The sequence below is a fragment of the Staurois parvus genome, unplaced genomic scaffold (assembly GCF_062004578.1).
Source record: "Staurois parvus isolate SC_StPar_1 unplaced genomic scaffold, SC_StPar_1.0 ptg001135l, whole genome shotgun sequence".
Classification (NCBI taxonomy): Eukaryota; Metazoa; Chordata; class Amphibia; order Anura; family Ranidae; genus Staurois; species Staurois parvus.
This window is the reverse complement of record NW_028318931.1, coordinates 114,211-133,060: the sequence shown is the minus strand read 5'-3', so window position 1 is coordinate 133,060 and position 18,850 is coordinate 114,211. Positions and strand designations below refer to the sequence as shown.

The following is an 18,850-nucleotide window of genomic DNA, read 5'->3' as shown; positions in this document are numbered from 1 at the left end:
AGAGCAGGTTTTGTAGATTGCCAGACGTGCAGCAGAGCAAGGCAGGTAGTGAGGACAAGAGACAGAAGCAGGGTCATAGGAATAGCCAGGGTCATCAACAGTCGGGCAGCACGGTACAGAATCAGAAGGAAAAGCCAAGGTCAGGAGCAGAGCCGAAGTCAGGAACCAGTGTCAGGTCAGGAACAAGCCGGGTCGGTAACGGAGGAATCGCACAGGAAACAAGCAGGACACGGGGGGAACTGAAGACCAGTCAGCACTGAACATGAGCAGAGGCGCTCCTTAAATAGGCCATCTTGCGCCAATCTTTGCCGTGCATGTGCGAGATCGCGCATGCGCACAACCGGCAATTCTTCTGCGGGAATTCCTATGCGCATGTGCATTTCCGAACGCAGTACGTCTTGCCGGAAATCCCTTACAGTGAGGGAGTATGGGGAGAGAAAAAGGAAAAAAAGGGGGGGGGGATGGGGGAAGGGGAGAATGGGTAAGAAGTGGAGTGGATGTTAGAATGGGTAGCTGCAGATAAAATAAATCACATAGTTTTGTACGAGCCAGAAAGATAGCCATATAGCTTAGGATTCAATACGTACAATACCATTCAATGGGGTAACACGTGGGTCAGAAACCCAAAAGACAGGCCACCATGCCAATTCTCAATCTAATTAAATGTGCCTCAAATGCTTCACCGGCGGACAGAGCGTCCTCAGAGGCAACATTGTGTCCAATCATTCAATGAGGAGGTGTAGGCTGTTCATGCAATAATAGGTGATAGGCAGTGGTGGCTTTGAAATGACTCCAACAAGCCCATGTCTTCCTGAATCTCTCGGGATGGTCTTTTGCTACAGAAATCATTTCCTAAATTTTGTTGATCCTTGCAAACCATTCTTGAATAGTGGGAACATGTGTTGAACGCCAGTGGACTGGGATGCATTGTTTTGCCGCGTTTACCATGTTCATGGCAAATGATTTACGGTACATCCTACACGGAAGTGTGGAGTGGTGGAGCAAAAATTGTGCGGGGGAGAGGTCTAGGGAGTACGTGGTTACTTGCGTGATTATGGGTTGGATTTTCTCCCAGAAGGGCTGCAGCAATGGGCAATCCCACCAGGTATGTAGGAGTGTATCTGATAACACGATAGAGTAGGGCCTATAAGAAGGTGTTCCCTGAACTCAGACGGGATGTGGAAATTTTTCAGCCAAGGAGAAGTGGCGAGCGGGGTCCCGGAAAATGCAGCTTCCAAATTAACGACAGGCTCTGTAGTAACAGGTGATATCAGGCAGTCCAATACCTCCGCCCGTCTTAGGCATGGTAAGTTGTTCAAAACCAATTCTGGGGAGTTTATTACACCATAAAAAAGAGGTACATAATGTTTTATAGGACCTAAAGAAGGAATTGGGCAGTTTGATTGGAATCGTTTGCATCAGGTATAGTAGTCTAGGAAGCACGTTCATCTTAATAATAGCTGCTCTGCCAAACCAAGAAAAGAATGGTTTGTCCCATGTCTGTAGGTCTTTGGTGATGCTACGTAAAATGGGTAAAAAGGTTTTGGCATAGAGTTCTGTCAGGCGAGTCGGTAATTGGATTCCTAAGTATGTGATGGCCTCAGACTGCCATGTGAAAGGAAAGTTCATTTTTGCCTGTCTGACCATATCTTGGGTTATGGAGACATTAAGGGCCTGGGATTTATTGAAGTTAATTTTAAAATTAGCCAAGTACTGGAATAATTTGAAATCGTGTAGTAAGTTAGGTAGCTTAATATGCGGGTCTGTCAGGAAAAGATGTCCTCGGCAAAGGCAGCTATTTTGTGGACTTTACCATTGATTGAAATTCCTTTGATGTTGTCATTCTGTTTAAAGGTTCCAAAGTGAGAATGAATAGGAGGGGGGATAATGGACAACCCTGTCTGGTCCCATTGCTTATTGAGAAGGCGTCTGAAAGGAGGCCATTGACTCTAACTTTAGTCTTTAGAGCCTTGATCGTATTGTCTCTTGCCTCTCTACTGGGTACAAACCCTACCTGGTCAGTGGAAATAATGGGGTCTATGATGTGTAGTAAACGATTGGCTAATATTTTGGTGAAAATCTTTAGATCAAAGTTCAGGAGGGAGATTGGCCGATAGTTAGCTGGAGATGTCTGGTCCTTGTCTTTTGGTAAAAGCGTTATGTGGGCTTCAGAAAGATGGCACATGGATTGTCCTGGGGTATCTAGTGAATTGAAGGCCTTTAGGAATGGGTGTGTGAGGGTGTCTGTGAAGGATTTGTAATATGTGGTTATAAGTCCGTCTGGGCCCGGGCTTTTACCTGGTTTTAATTGTGCGATAGCCTGTTGTAGTGCTGTCAGTGCCAAAGCTCCATCTAGTTCTCTTGCTTGTGATTGCGAGATAGGTATTAGGAAAAAAGGTTCCAAAGTGAGAATGAATAGGAGGGGGGATAGTGGACAACCCTGTCTGGTCCCATTGCTTTATCGAGAAGGCGTCTGAAAGGAAGCCATTGACTCTAACTTTAGCCGTTGGTGTTGTATATAAATATGATAAAGTTCAAGAGACGAGGAGGGAGCCCAAGGCCAGTCAGAACGGCCTCCATGTAGTCCCATGCCAATCTGTCGAAGGCCTTCTCAGTGTCTAGAGAGAGGAAGAAGCCAGATTGTTTCTTCTGTGTCAACCAATGAAGTACATTTATTGCCCTGATCGTATTGTCTCTTGCCTGTCTACCTGGTCAGTGGAAATAATGGGGTCTATGATGTGTAGTAAACGATTGGCTAATATTTTGGTGATAATCTTTAGATCAACGTTCAGGAGGGAGATTGGCCGATAGTTAGCTGGAGATGTCTGGTCCTTGTTGTCTTTCCGTATAAGTGTTATGTGGGCTTCAGAAAGATGGCGCATGGACTGTCCTGGGGTATCTAGTGAATTGAAGGCCTTTAGGAATGGGTGTGCGAGGATGTCTATAAAGGATTTGTAATATGTGGTTATAAGTCTGTCTGGTTCCAGGCTTTTACCTGGTTTTAATTGTGCGATAACCTGTTGTAGTTCTGTCCGTGTCAAAGCTCCATCTAGTTCTCTTGCTTGTGATTGGGAGATAGGTTTAGGAAGGTATTAGGAGAGAAAAGTCTGGATAATGGCCTTACGTGGTCTAATATCCCCTGTCGGTTTTGGGGCTAAGGGTAGGTTGTAAAGGGTAGTATAATATTTCTCAAATTTGGCTGCATTTGTGTGCTTCCCATTGAATGAGAGGTGTCGTTTCCGGGGACGTATTTTCCTTAAAATAATTGGTCAGAGATTCACGAATTTGGAGGGTAATGGATGAGTCCGTAAGGAGAAAGGGATCTAATCTCCATATTTTGGACGTAGGTGGGGCATCGGGAAGATGTAGGGTCATCATGATCGGGTGATGGTCAGAAAGAATCATTGGTTCAATAGAGGCTGATTTTAATGTGTGTAAGTCTTTTTGTGAAAGAAAGAGATAGTCGATTCTGGAATAACGCTTGTGGGGTGCGGAGAAGAAAGTGTAGTCTTTGTCAGAGGGGTGTAGAGTACGCCATGTATCATGGAGAAGAAGGTCGTTCAGTTCAATTTTAATCTGTTTAAGTGCTCGGAAGGATTTTGATGAAGAGCCTGTCGAAGTGTCTTCCAACGGATTCAGTGCTACATTAAAATCGCCCCCAAGAATCAGGATAACCGATTTAAATGTTGCAAATGCTTTAGAAACTTTAAGGAAAAAGCTCACTTGTGCCGTATTGGGGCTGTAAATGTTGGCGGTTTGTTGTAGAGGGTGCCTTTAAGGAAGAGGAACCTTCCCTCCGGGTCCTCGAGAGACTCAGTAATTGTGAGCGGAGTGATTTGGAGATCAAAATGGACACATCTTTTGCTTTCACCTCTGTATTAACTGAATGGTAGACTGTTGGCTAATTAGCATTGGAAAATTTAGGGATATGATCAGCACAAAAGTGGGTTTCTTGGATGAAGAGCACATCTGCTTGTAAGCTTTTCATGTAAGTCAAGAGTTGTGAACATTTCTCAGGTATATTTAGACCTCTTGCATTAAGAGATGCCACAGAAAGTGTATGGTGGGCTCGTACGGATGTGGGTTTAGTAGACATTGTCTGGATCAGGGGCGGACTGACAACTCATGGGGCAATAGGGGATCATGGGACCCCTATGTCCTTGCCCAAACTCAAAAAGGCTTATGAAAAAGGTACCGGGGCATCTCATGGAATCCCCTACTGACCCCACGCCCTTGGGCAGTGCCCGAGTTTCCAAATGGTCAGTCCGTCCCTGGTCTGGATTACTCAAGGTCTATAATGTGCAGCAAAAGAGTGAGAGACAAAGGAGGTAGCAAACGAGAGGAATGGGGAGGGAGAGAGGGAAAAAAATACCAAACAGCCCCTCCAGAGGGCAGAGAAAATGAAAAGTAGAAATAGGAGTGAAAAAAAATGCAGAGAGAGTCAAGAAATCAGAAAATAATAGAGGTGAAAAGTGTTAGGCGTCCACAATAAAAACCCACACATGTGGTGTTATGTGGTCCTAAAACTTCTCTCACGAAACAAAATCCAGAGACAGTGTAGTCCAGCTACGCCGTCCTGTATTGAGAATCGTATGGTTGGTATGGTACTTAATGTATTGTGGGTGGATGTAAAATTAAAATCGGAGATGTGTGGGACCCAGAGGCAGCCGCTTTGGGGGGTGGTCACGGGAGAGTCCCAGGAAGACCGTCTAGGACCTGCTAGGTATATCGGAGACGGAAAGTGTGTATAAAATAGGGTCCAATAGAAGGTAGCAGTGACACACGGAGATAGGTGGATGTCAGCAAATTTTTTTAGGGAGAGGTATTCAATTTGTAATAAGGGGGGCATGGGTAGGAGATGTTATATATAGAGGTGTGTTGGTTATAATAGTGTGAGTAATCGTGTGTAAATCTAGGGATGCTCACTAATAAGTATGGAGGTATGGAATCCTGAAGGACGGTTCCTAGATGTCTAGTTGTACGTAAAACTGTCTTGGGAAGGCATCAATGGGAATCTATGTAGCAGGATGTGGCATATTCATACATTTACATCACTATAGTAGCACAAGATAAACAGTATACACTAATAGTAAGTTTCCTTCTGTAGTTGTCCATGAGCCGTAAAGTGCGAACACAAAAGACAATGCGAAAAGGTCTCCTTATGCTGTGTCAGTTCAGACTTAAGATATCAGCCTTATATGAAACCTTACAAGGAAACAGGAATTGGATGACGCAGTAAGATTAAGATTCAGGGATGCAGGCGGGGGGCAAACCATCTGGATAAACTGCATCCCTGAAACCCTGACAGAAGAGGAATGTTGGCCCCAACCGAGGCGTGCAGCAGGCCGCTACCACGGGTGCAGGTCAACCCCAGAATTAGCGAGGTTGTAATAAACCGCTTGAGTGGCATCGTGATTCTGTGGCCTGTTGAGAGCGTGGTCTATGATAATCTAAAATGAAGCCCCATGTCCAATCGCTGACAAACTCATGTAGACTTCACCTCCGCAACATCTCCAAGATACGACCGTTCCGAACCTCGGAAACCACTAAGCAACTTATTCACTCCCTTGTTATATCACGCCTTGACTATTGTAACTCCCTCCTCACTGGCCAACCTCATCGCAGGCTATCCCCCCTCCAGTCCATCATGAATGCTGCTGCCAGACTCATTAGCGGCCAAACGGGAATCTCCAGCGATATGCTATACCCCTGGAACGTAATAGATCCAGTAGAGGGAGTAAATCCTTTCTGCGTTGTAAGGTGAGATGGAAGAGATCTTGAAATAATTTGATTTCTGCTCCATTATATATCACGCGGTTTCGATCTCGCGCTCTGAGTAATATTTCTTCCTTGAGTCGGAAGTCGACTAAGCAGCAAATTATATCTCACGGGGGATCAGTGTCCCTACCTTTAGGACATAGAGCTCTATGGAGGCATTCGATCTCAATCGGAGACTCCTGTGGCCTTTTCAAAAGATCATTAAAAATGGTTAAGATCGTTTGGGTGAGTTGGTCCGATTCAGTTGTTTCAGGGACACCACGTACCCTTAAATTGTGTCGTCTTCCCCTGTTGTCCAGGTCCTCGATATGACGATCAAGCTCTCTTAGGTGCATAGTGTGCGTATCTACTAGCTTGCGTGTATCATGGATGGCAAGGTCTTGTGTGATAACTTTATCCTCCTGCTTCAAGCCTTTGGGCCACTGCCTGCATATCGATATGTAATTCTGCAATTGCTGCAGAGAGGATCTCTTTAATATCTGATGCTACTGCTTTCAGATCCCCTATAGTGAGGGGAGGCTGCAGAGCGGCAGGCTGAGGGTGCTGCGGCTGGGCTCCTGATCTGCGAGCGGGACTCTCTGTGAAGCGAGTGGGAGGAGGCAGCAGGGGAGGGGGCTACAATGTGTTCTGGGGTCTGGGACCGGAATAAATCCGGAATGCTGTGGCTGGCAGGTCCGGTCGTCTGGTTGGGAGACCGTGATCATGGGGCGGAGGGTCTCCTATCTGCTTTCCCCATGTCAACGTTGTCCCTCCCTGCTGTGGTCACGTGTTTCCACCTCCGTGTGTCAGGGCTCCGGGAACTAAGCTGCCATCTTCTCCGGGATCAAGTCACGCCCCCCCAGTAATTATAAACTTGTAGTATATGGTCTCAATGAAGGCCAAGGGCCCAAATATAGGCCTTAGACTGTATGGGGAGGCCGACAGGCACAGGGGCTGTAGAATTCTAAAATCCCTGGGGTGCTGGCTCCAGAGCCCTTCAGATGGGGTGCAGGAAGCACTGCTTTATCCCCAGGTGGCTGACTGTTGCCTCAACAGGCCTTCAGGCCTAGCAGGGGCCATTTAATAGCTTCCTTTAAGTGAGGATCCTCAAGGCCTTAACTGCAGGCCGCAGTCCCCTGGGTCCGGGTGAGGGGGCCTGATGGTCTGGGTGGGGAGGCCTAACAGTTGTACAGACTCTCCCACCACGGACCGCACTCACGTGTCCCTTGGCTGGGCGCGAGCCTGGCGTCCACTGAGGCCTCAATAGGCCGCAACAGGCCGCGATGGTCCGCTGCCGCGGAGAGGATTCAAAGCACTCTGTTCCCCTCCGCCGAGTACCATCAGGGACGGCGGGACCTCCGGGGAGCTCTGTCAGTCCGCTGCCGCCAGGATGGCAGCGGATTCGGTGGAGATGTGGCAGAGCTCTGGATTATGTGGCCGCTCCGGTTGTCATCTTGGACACGCCCCCCTTTTGTAGAATGTTTCGTGGCCATCCTTCCCCTTCAGCACACTCCTGAAGAAAGACTTTTGTTCTGAAATGCGTCTTTTCAGCGGAAGTTTAGTTGCCCTTCAGTTTCTTCTGGCTTACAGGAGAGGGTGAACACCAGCTTTCAGCCTACGGCAAGTTTACAGGCATTTTCTCCATTTCCTTCCATGTATGATTTTAACATTTGTGTAACGTGCCGAATTATGATGTTTCACAACAATTTTGTAATAAAACGATTTGCATGTTTATATCATTTGTCTTGAGTTGCCTTAAAAGTCCCAGTACAAATTGGACATATCTTTGGGTACATAGCCTTTGGGATCTTGGCAGCTAGAGAATGAACCCTGTGCTGGATCCACATACTGTAGTTATATTAGGGGCATTGAACTTGGATGGGGTTGGGGGGTGTATGGGATGCCCATGGGAATCGCAACTGAGGACAACTCCTTGGCAACTATGTACAAGTCTCTACAGCAAACAGGGTTTCTTCCAGGAGAGCTCTCCAGCCTCTCCTGATGTACCACCCCAGATGAATCCTCTCCTCATCCAGCTGTACTGGGTCAATCCCTGGGCAAGGGTACCCAGAATCTGTCTCTGCAAATCAACAGTCCCAGATGAGGACTGTTCAGGTTTCCCAAACAAATGCCTTTTCCCCTTAACTGGTCCAGGGGATGTAGGACTACTCACTCTTCCTCTCCCATGAGCTTGTTGCATTGGTAGCTGCCTTCAGGCCTTCCACTGGTCTGGCTCCTTCCCTGCTGCACAGGTTGTCTTCTCTCAGGGGACTACTTAGATTGAGAGATCCTCCTTTCAGTTTCAGCCTGGAGGTAGGACCCCTTATCACTGGGCCCCCTCCCAGGCTTCTGCATCCCAGCCTCTCACTTTATCTCCCACCCAAACTCTCCTGCTGCTGAGCAGGCTCAGTCATACTTAAGGGCTGACCTGACCCCATGCCAAGTCTCCTGCCTGGGTCAGGATCTCTTAAGTATGAGGACCAGCCCCTCCTCATCCCCACCCATTGCCTTCTAGAAACCTCTCAAGTCTCTAGAGCAGAGGGAGGTCTCGGGAACTGATCTGCAGAGCCATCAGCCCTGACCTAAATTGTCCTGGCTGACTCATGCCCAGGTTGCTACTCAGCCTTTCTTTTTGCAATTAAAACTAGCTCCACCTGCCTATCTAGAGGGGTGCTACGTATGTTTTACCGCCTCCCACCTGCCATATAGTAATATGACGGGCGCAAGGTTATTCTCTCGTTCTGGGAGGACGTCATATGACGTCCCCCCATTCTAACCACGCATGCGTGGCTCCCGGAGCGCACAGTGCAGCGATCGGCGGCAAATCTCCAATCCACGGAAAGAGCCAAAGATGTCGGTTTGGTCATGTGATCAGCTGTGTCCAATCACAGTTGATCACATGTAAACAGGGTAATGCCGGTTATCGGCATTTCTCTCCCCACGAGCTGTCACACTGACAGAGGGGAGGAGAGCCGGTAATCGGCATTCCTCGGAGGGGACATGTACACTGATCATCAGAGCACTTATGATCAGTGTGCCCTGATGATCTGTGTAGCCCCAGCAGGGCCACCTGTCAGTGTCCATCAGTGCCAGCTGTCAGTGCTCATCCATGCCACCTGCCAGTGCCACATCAGTGCCATCTGAGCTGCCTTTCAGTGTCACCCATCAGTGCCACCTATCAATGTTAGTCAGTTCCACCTATCAGTGCTGCCAATCAGTGCCACCTATCAGTGCCAGTCAGTGGCGCGTATCAGTGTGCATCAGTGCCGCCTATCAGTGCCCGTCAGTGCTGCCTAACAGTGCTGCCTTTCAGTGCCCATCAGTGATGCCTGTCAATGCCCATCAGTGCCACCTACCAGTGCCTCCTCATCAGTGCCACCTGTCAGTGTTCATCAGCACAGCCTATCAGTGCCCATCACTGCAGCCTCATTAGCGCACATCAGTGAAGGAGAAAAATCACTTATTTACAAAATTTTATTACAAAAACTAAAACTTTTTTGTTTCAAAATTTTCAGTGGTTTTTGGTTTGTTTAAGAAAAAATAAAAAACCCCGAGGTGATTAAATACCACCAAAAGAAAGCTCTATCTGTTACAAAAAAATGATAAAAATGTCATATGGGTACAGTGTTGCATGACCGCGCAATTGTCATTGAAAGTGCAACAGCGCTGAAAGCTGGAAATCGGCCTGGGCAGGAAGGGGGTATAAGTGTCCTGTAGGCAGGAAGGGGGTAGAAGTGCCCTGTAGGCGGGAAGGGGGTAGAAGTGCCCTGTAGGCAGGAAGGGGGTAGAAGTGTCCTGTAGGCAGGAAGGGGGTAGAAGTGCCCTGTAGGCAGGAAGGGGGTAGAAGTGTCCTGTAGGCGGGAAGGGGGTAGAAGTGTCCTGTAGGCGGGAAGGGGGTAGAAGTGCCCGGTAGGCGGGAAGGGGGTAGAAGTGCCCGGTAGGCGGGAAGGGGGTAGAAGTGCCCTGTTGGCGGGAAGGGGGTAGGAGTGCCCGGTAGGCAGGAAGGGGGTAGGAGTGCCCGGTAGGCAGGAAGGGGGTAGGAGTGCCCGGTAGGCAGGAAGGGGGTAGGAGTGCCCGGTGGGCAGGAAGGGGGTAGAAGTGTCCTGTAGGCAGGAAGGGGGTAGAAGTGCCCGGTAGGCAGGGAGTAGAAGTGCCCGGTGGGCAGGAAGGGGGTAGAAGTGCCCGGTGGGCAGGAAGGGGGTAGAAGTGCCCTGTAGGCGAGGGGTTAAAAATGTTCTTTCTTTTTATAGTCACGCCATCCCTCCTCAGAAGCAAACATGGGCATGCAATCTGGCAGCAAGGGGTGGACTAACAACTCATGGGGCCCCCGGGCAATAGGGGATCATGGGGCCCCTGTGTCCTTGCCCAAACTCAAAAAAGCCTATGAAAAAGGTACCAGGGGCATCTCATAGGGCCCCCTACTGACCCTGGGCCCTCAGGCAGTGCCCAAGTTTCCAAATGGTCAGCCCACCCTGCTGGCAGCCACCTTAAAAAAAAAGAAATCTGAGGCCTTAACCCCACCATGCCTCTGTACAAAAATTTAGAAAAAAAGGTTACTTGTCCCACCTTGTAGTGAGAGCTGAGATAGGAATGTATCTAATGTATTAAATGTTTTTGCCGTGCAGAAAGGACCAGATTAGGACTTCTGATTCCAGGAGCTAAATAACGGCCCATTTATCTCCTGCCTTCAGCTAATAACCAAATCTTCTATTTCTCCCATCAGTTTATTCCTCACAATTATTACCTTTTGTCCCACCAGCTCCTCTCTATTAGATTGTAAGCTCCCAGGAGCCAGGCCTTCCAAACCCCTCTTGTATTGACTTGTACCGTTGCTGTATTGTCTCCCTTTATATGAGCAAACTGTTGGAGCCATATACCCACATGGAAGACAAATATATTTTAAATATATTTTAAGAATACATTCTTAATATATTCTTCCCAAATATATCGACATATATTTCAAATACTACAATTTTGGCCATATTCAATATATTTCAATACATTTGTGAATATATTATTAAAAATATATTCAGAACGCACGCTGCGACATATATCAAGGTGTCATTTGGAATGCATTTACAAGTATATTTAAAAATCTATGTTTAAATGCATTTTTTTGATGTTCAAAAAATATCTGGAAAGTATATTTTGAACAATATATTTTTAAATATATGCCTTTTGGAAAATATATTTTAATTGACATTTTTGGAATACATGTTAAAATATATTTGCGTAAGCCAATGTATTGTAAATAGATGTCGCATTTATAATTTTTTTTTCTAAATATATTGAAAATATAATTCTCTTCCATATGGGTAAATCCTGTATATTATTATATTTAATAATGAACGTTAAAAATAGAAAGCAACTTTAGTCCTTTTATATAAAATTCTGGCTTTTATTTATTTTTTCTGTGCAGGTGGATTGATGATCCAGGTTTGTCTTCGTAATTACCAAATGAACCATATGGGTGTCTTAAGTGGCTAAAAGTCTTTACAGCAGATCACTGAAGGATTCACACAGGACAGAAGACCTATCGGTGTTCTAAATGTTTTGGATCCTCTTCAACATTGATCAAACCTCTGAGGACAACAGGAGAGAAAAAAAAGAGAAAGTACAAAAAAAATCCGGACTTCACTGGTACTAAGGAACGGTCTATTCATCAATAAAAAATATGTATTTTTATTACAAAATTTAAAACCAATATTCACAAAAATAAAAACCCAACAAAACCGCACTCCATAGTCATAATACATGGTTTGTTCGATTCAGTTTGGCTTCTTCGTGTCAGATCATCCGAAGAGGTCAACGCGTTTCACTTATCAGGACTCTCAGTTGGATTTTTATAGGAAATTGACCCAACTACTGAAAACATATATTTAGACATTTTATTTATATCTAGTACTATATACTTTTAAAATTTAAATCACTTGTGGGTGGCAACAATATACATGCTTTAAAAAAAAAAAAAAAAAGACGACAGGCAAGAAGTCATTTCAGTGTTCTACAAGTGACAATCAAGTCCAACCCTTGTATACGTAAGAGGAGCCATTTCAGAAGCGATTTCTTGTTTGGAATGTGACAAAGGTTTTCTCCATTTTATTTTTACAATGGAGGCCAAACGTATCGCACACCACAAGGCACACGATGGAGAGAAGCCGTATCGATGCTCTAAATGTGACAAAGGTTTCGCAGCGAGGAGACGCCTTATCACACACATGAGAACTCACACTGGAGGGAAGCCATATCAGTGTTCAGAATGTGTCAAGGCTTTTACAAGCAAATCACATCTTATCACACACATGAGAACTCACACTGGAGAGAAGCCATATCAGTGTTCAGAATGTGTCAAAGCTTTTACAAGCAAATCAAATCTTATCACACACATGAGAATTCACACTGGAGAGAAGCCATATCAGTGTTTGGAATGTGACAAAGCTTTTGCACGATTATCAAATCTGATCACACACAAGATGATTCACACCGCAGAGAAACCATATCAGTGTTCGGCTTGCAGCAAAGCTTTTACAATGAAGTCAAATCTTATCACACACCAGAGGATTCACACCGGAGAGAAGCCATATGAGTGTTCTGAATGTGACAAAGCTTTTAATACCAAGAAAGAGCTCACCACGCACCAGAGGGTTCACACCGGAGAGAAGCCATATCAGTGTTCTGAATGTGACAAAGCTTATAAAATATTGGCACATCTTAACACACACAACATGGTTCACACCAGGCAGAGGCCATATCCGTGTTCCGAGTGTGACAAATCTTTTAAAGAGAAGAGAGCGCTCATCTTGCACCAGATGTTTCACACTGGAGAGAAGCCATATCAATGTTCTGAATGTGACAAAGCTTTTACAGACAACAGAGGGCTTAAAAGACACCAGAGGGGTCACACCGAAAACAAACCACATAAATGTTCTGAATGTGGCACTGGTTTTGCACAAAAGGCAGCACTTACTCAACACCAGAAGATTCACACCGGAGAGAAGCCACATCAGTGTTCTGAATGTGGCAAAGCTTTTGGAGAGAAGTTCCAACTGACCGTACATGAGAGGGTCCACACAGGAGAGAAACCGTACATTTGCTCTGAATGTGGCAAAGGTTTTTCAGTGAAGTCAACTCTTAACGAACACCAGAGGGTTCACACCGAAGAGAAACCACATAAATGTTCTGAATGTGGCACTGGTTTTGCACAAAAGTCAGTACTTACTCAACACCAGAAGATTCACACCGGAGAGAAGCCACATCAGTGTTCTGAATGTGGCAAAGCATTTAGAAAGAAGTTCCAACTGTCCATACATGAGAGGGTCCACACAGGAGAGAAACCGTACCTTTGCTCTGAATGTGGAAAATTTTTTTCATTGAAGGCAACGCTTAACGAACACCAGAGGGTTCACACCGAAGAGAAACCACATAAATGTTCTGAATGTGGCAAAGCTTATAAACAGAAGTCCCAACTTCTCGTACATGAGAGGGTCCACACAGGAGAGAAACCGTACCTTTGCCCTGAATGTGGCAAAGGTTTTTCAGCAAAGTTATCTCTTAACAGACACCAGAGGGTCCACACCGGAGAAAAACCACATCCGTGCTCTGAATACGATTAAGCTTTCACACAGATGCAGTATCTTATCATACACCAAGTGGTTCACACCGGAGAGAAGCCCTATCAGTGTTCTGAGGTAATCAAACACCAGAGAGGAACCTCCGGAAGAAGGGAAGGGGGGGGTTGTGAAAGAAGTAGCAGCTAAGCCGTAATGAAAGATTTGCTGGTGTCTCGTTAGTTTCACACCTCGTGTCATCTCACAAGCTCGTAAAAAAAAAGCAAACAAGGTATAATGTTACTTTGAAGGACAAAATAAAATCTGTAAGCAAAAAGGAATGTAATGAATGGAGCATGGAGTTTAGTGCTTATCTCCATCAAGCACACACCTAGAAAGTCCTCGACTATTTTACTTTTTTTTTTTAACAGAATGGAAAAAGCCCCTCTGAGTGTAATACCATCCATGTATTTATTAAAAACAATGTAGGCTCACAAATGGCAACTTACGTGTTCTGGAATAGTAAAGGGCACAATATAAAGTCTGTGCAAAGTGCTGAATGGTGAAGTAGTCTGGCCGGGGATCACTTCGGAATGGCAGGAGATGGATCTCATGCAGCCGCTCAGTGGAAAAGACAAGGCCGGTAGCGCTGGAGGCTTGTGGAGCCAAGCATGGACCGCAATGCTGAACCAGAGGTGAAGTGACGCAACACGTCTCGGAGCATGCATGGGACCAGCGGCATATTTACCATGAGGCAAACAAGGCGTTTGCCTAGGGCAGCAATTTTTTTGGGGGGAAGGGGGGGGGACACACATCTGAGGACCTGGTGAGTCTCTGCCATGGAATCCAAGAAGGCTGTACGCTGCTGGAAGGTGTAAGCTTCTGGCACAAAGAAGGAAGACACTGGGCTTGGCTCCAGAGAAGTTAAGGTTAGTGCTTGACTAACTCTATCTCTCTGCAAGCGGCGGCAAGGGCTTGTTTGGAAGAGAGTGGCGGCAGCTGGCCCCAGGGGGGTTTATGGGGGTGCAGGTGCCCAATTTTAGTGGCTGCAGGGGTCGCAGTGCTGGATGCCCAATTTTTGTGGCAGCAGGGGCTAGGGTGCTTAATTTTAGTGGCAGTGGGGGCGCCCAGTTTGAGAGGTTGGCAGGGACTGGGGGGGGAGGGGTGTGCTGGTTCTCAATTTAATGTTTCCTAGGGCAGCACAGGAGCTAAATATAGCACATCGGGGGACACCACCAGGGTGCGCAGAATCGCTCCTTTCTCAAGCTTCACCATCCAGGACCCCGCACGGGCTTTATTTTGCACCCTTTACTCTTTTAGAGCACTTGAGTTGCCATTTGTTAACCTACATTGTTTGTTTTTAATAAATACATTTGTGGCATTACACTTAGAGGCACTTTTTCCATTTCTGTTTACCATTGTGTGCATCTAGAGAGCCGTCTTCTACTCTGGAAACCAGCTGCCCAAGTGGACCATCTTATCTCTAACTCCCCTCCCCCCTTTTTATCATGGATTTATAATGGACTTTTAATTCCATATGCCTGCACCAGTCCTACCAATCATTCTCCTATTGCCGCATACGGTTTTGTATTTTACCTTTTTTCCTTTTTTTTCGGAGAAGGATCGATGAATGAACTGTGTTTCCTTATGATCCTCATCTGTATCTTTTTTATGGAGCTTTGACTGAACATGTAATGCGTTTGCATCCGTTCTAACTGATCTGTTCCCAAGTGTTTTCTTCATTGACAGATCCTGAGCTAATACTCGATTAACACTGCCTCAGTACCAGAGACTGGGTTGCAATCAAGAAGCATCTTGCCGAGCCTCTGAAACCTCAGAGAGGAGAGTCCTTTCCAGGTTCTGCTGACTGTTGTTATTGCAGCCAAGTTTGAGGACTCCAGCTAAGCCCACCTCCCGATGTATGTTCCACCTCGGTTCCCACGATCCATGCCTCATTTCCAATGTTCCTCCTCCTCTTATGGATGACAGGTTTGTAGGCAGGTCTGAGGATGGGACACTGGCCAAGGAGAAGCCTCGGAGAAAGCAACTTCCTAAGCCGGCGTAGACCTTCCAACAGAGAGTTGCAGCTGTTTTATGGGATGTGTTCAATGGGACCACTTAAGCCCAGATGGTCACTTGTTTCATTTGGTTCTGCCACAAGTCTAAGGGATTTCATCAGGTGAAGATTGGATGTCCTCATTATCTTGCTTCTCTGTTCACCTATTGCTCCTCTCCATAGACTGATCACAAAGTACAACTGCAAGAGATCTGAACTTACAAACTGCTAAGTGTGCAGTCACATTCCTACAACTTCTTCTGCAGGACTGACATTCCTCTGATTGGGGTTCTCTTTAATGTCTCTGAGTGGACAGATCTCTTTTTTAAAGTTCTAAAGTTTACCCAAAAAAAAAAAAGAACATTTTGTTGACCCTGGAAACAATACACCATAAAGCGTAACTATGGGAAAAATCAATAATTACATGAATGCTGTAATCTGTCATTAACCACTTTAATCCCCGGGCCTTTCCCTCTCTATATCCCAGACAGGGCCATCTTAATAGCATCATGGGCTCCTGGGCAAAGTAATACATCGGGACCCACACCAGTCTGTCCCAATTTACGCACCTACTCTGAATAATTAAAGTTTAATTTGTTGATAAAATTAAACCTATATTTGTATTTGTTAGTATTTTCAATAAAATGGAAACAATAGGAAAACATTCCGTAAATCAAAGATGGGGGGGCAGAAGGGCACAGTAGAGGGGGGAGTCAGGAGGGCACAATACAGGGATCAGGAGGGGATAGTACAGGTTCTTGGACACTGCCCAGGCCACCCCGGGACAGCTTAGTAAAAAGTGTGACTGTCCGGGACAGCTGGCAAGTATGTTGTAATACAAGATTATCATGGGGCCCCTGGGCAGTGCCCATAAATTAAGACATCCCTGGTCCCAGAACGTTTGTATTTATGGCAATATCTCAGTTCTGTGCATTTTTTGTAACGAGAATACTTAGTAAAAAGTTAAGCATTTTCCTGCAATTTATCCAAATTCAGCATTTTTTACCTCCTCGTAATAACAATAAAGTTAGATGGAAAAAAAAAAGTTCGAAAAATACATTAAAAAAATTAATAAAAATCGTTAAAAGAAAAAATTGTTAAAAATCCCCCCCATGCGCATACACACAAATTCAAACAGATGACGTCACAACACTCAAACCACGCCCTACGTGTTTCGTCATTCGACGTCATCACGGAGTAAGGCGTGGTTTGAGTGTTGTGGCGTCAGCGCGCTCCTAGCATCGCAAGAGCACATATGTATTGTGGCTGGGTCTATTTCTTGGCATCTGTTTTATGCTGCTGTCGGTTGGACACCGTTTCTTGTAAGTGTGTTTTTGTCATTATTAAAGCGGTGTTTTTAAGAAGTACTGCACCACGAGCTTCTTTTTTTATATTCCGAGCGGCCTTTCCAATACCTCTTAAAACAAGATGGGATGTGAATAAAGTGGATCTTCAGAGTCTCCTGCAGAGTATTGCTCCAGGAAATCGTTTCTTCCAAGCCTAAGCTGTGTTTTAACTGTCTGCAGATCGTTGCTCCCGGAGCAAAAAAGCGTTTACGCTGGTTTATAATATAATCAGCATATTGCTCTGGTGCAGGGGCGGACTGACAACTCATGGGGCCCCCGGGCAATAGGGGATCATGGGGCCCCTGTGTCCTTGCCCAAACTCAAAAAAGCCTATGAAAAATGTACCAGGGGCATCTCATGGGGCCCCCTACTGACCCTGGGCCCTCGGGCAGTGCCCGGGTTTCCAAATGGTCAGTCCGCCCCTGCTCTGGTGAGTTTATTCACTTAATTTGGTGGTGGATTCACTTGGTGGATTTTATTTCAAATAATTTTTTCATCTTCATTTTTTATCTTCATTATCACATATTTTTTGGGACTTTTATGATATATATTTTTTGAGTTTGTTATATTATTGGTCTGTTTATGTCCCGGTATATATTGTGTTTTGTATTTGTTACTAGCGCAGTCTTATTTCTATATATTTGCATGCACCTTCACTGAGGGTAGACTTTGCAGCTGGTCTATTAATTAGGATCTATACTATCATTTATAACATTGTTGTCTGGCGCCACCTATATTTCCTCAGTCAGGAGGGTAAATCTTGGTAAAAGTTTTATTCTGTTTTATTCCCTTTTATTTTATAGTGAATAGTCTATGTGTGTCTTCTTGTATTTTTTGTATTTCTGTAACTTTTTATACTTTGTACGTATTTTATGCTCCGCCCACTTTCGGGATATTAAATCTTAAAATGAATTAGTGACTTCTGTGTACTTAAGCACGGGCTCATATCTCCAGAGAGATTAGATCAGGGGTCCTCAAACTACGGCCCGCGGGCCACATGCGGCCCGCCGAGGCCATTTGTCCGGCCCGCCTGCAAGGGCGGGACAGGAAGGGACACTAAGTACAGGGGTGGGCAGGGGGCTGCTGTACCTTACCTGGCTCCGGTCCCAGTCCCACGACAATCCAGTCCAGGAAGCGCTGCTCCTTCATTCACTCCGGCCATTCCCTCACTCCTGCCGCTCGGCTCCACCTCCTCACCGGTGATTGGGCGCCAGAACTGTAGTTCGGGAAAGGCACACAGGCGGCCAATCACCTGTGAGGAGGCGGAGTCGAGTGGCCCCGCGAACACCGAGTGAGGGAGAGGCCGGAGTGAAGAAGGACAGCTGACAGGTAAGTGTGCTGTGCTGATGGTGCTGCTGCAACCAGGTATACTGGACCAGGGGTCAGCAAGTTATGTGTCAGTGGGAGGAATAGTGCCCCATCATTGGTATCAGTGGGAGGAATAGTGCCCCATCATTGGTGTCAGTGGGAGGAATAGTGCCCCATCATTGGTGTCAGTGGGAGGAATAGTGCCCCATAATTGGTGTCAGTGGGAGGAATAGTGCCCCATCATTGGTGTCAGTGGGAGGAATAGTGCCCCATCATTGGTGTCAGTGGGAGGAATAGTGCCCCATCATTGGTATCAGTGGGAGGAATAGTGCCCCATCATTGGTATCAGTGGGAGGAATAGTGCACCATCATTGGTGTCAGTGGGGGGAATAGTGCACCATCATTGGTATCAGTGGGAGGAATAGTGTCCCATCATTGGTGTCAGTGGGAGGAATAGTGCCCCATCATTGGTGTCAGTGGGAGGAATAGTGCCCCATCATTGGTGTCAGTGGGAGGAATAGTGCCCCATCATTGGTGTCAGTGGGAGGAATAGTGCCCCATCATTGGTGTCAGTGGGAGGAATAGTGCCCCATCATTGGTGTCAGTGGGAGGAATAGTGCCCCATCATTGGTGTCAGTGGGAGGAATAGTGCCCCATCATTGGTGTCAGTGGGAGGAATAGTGCCCCATCATTGGTGTCAGTGGGAAGAATAGTGCCCCATCATTGGTGTCAGTGGGAAGAATAGTGCCCCATCATTGGTGTCAGTGGGAGGAATAGTGCCCCATCATTGGTGTCAGTGGGAGTATAATCAGCATATCGTTATAGAAATTTTTACT

At 46.1% G+C, this 18,850-nt stretch overlaps 1 protein-coding gene across 1 annotated transcript in view; it reads left to right on the top strand.

The window, feature by feature from the left end:
* The window catches only part of LOC149439290 (uncharacterized), a 65,464-nt gene that overhangs the window by 23,249 nt on the left and 23,365 nt on the right, over positions 1-18,850 (top strand). The window contains 1 exon segment of the mRNA XM_089659215.1: positions 11,177-13,511. Coding sequence (XP_089515341.1) covers positions 11,868-13,511 — 1,644 coding nt within the window. The 5' untranslated portion in view covers positions 11,177-11,867.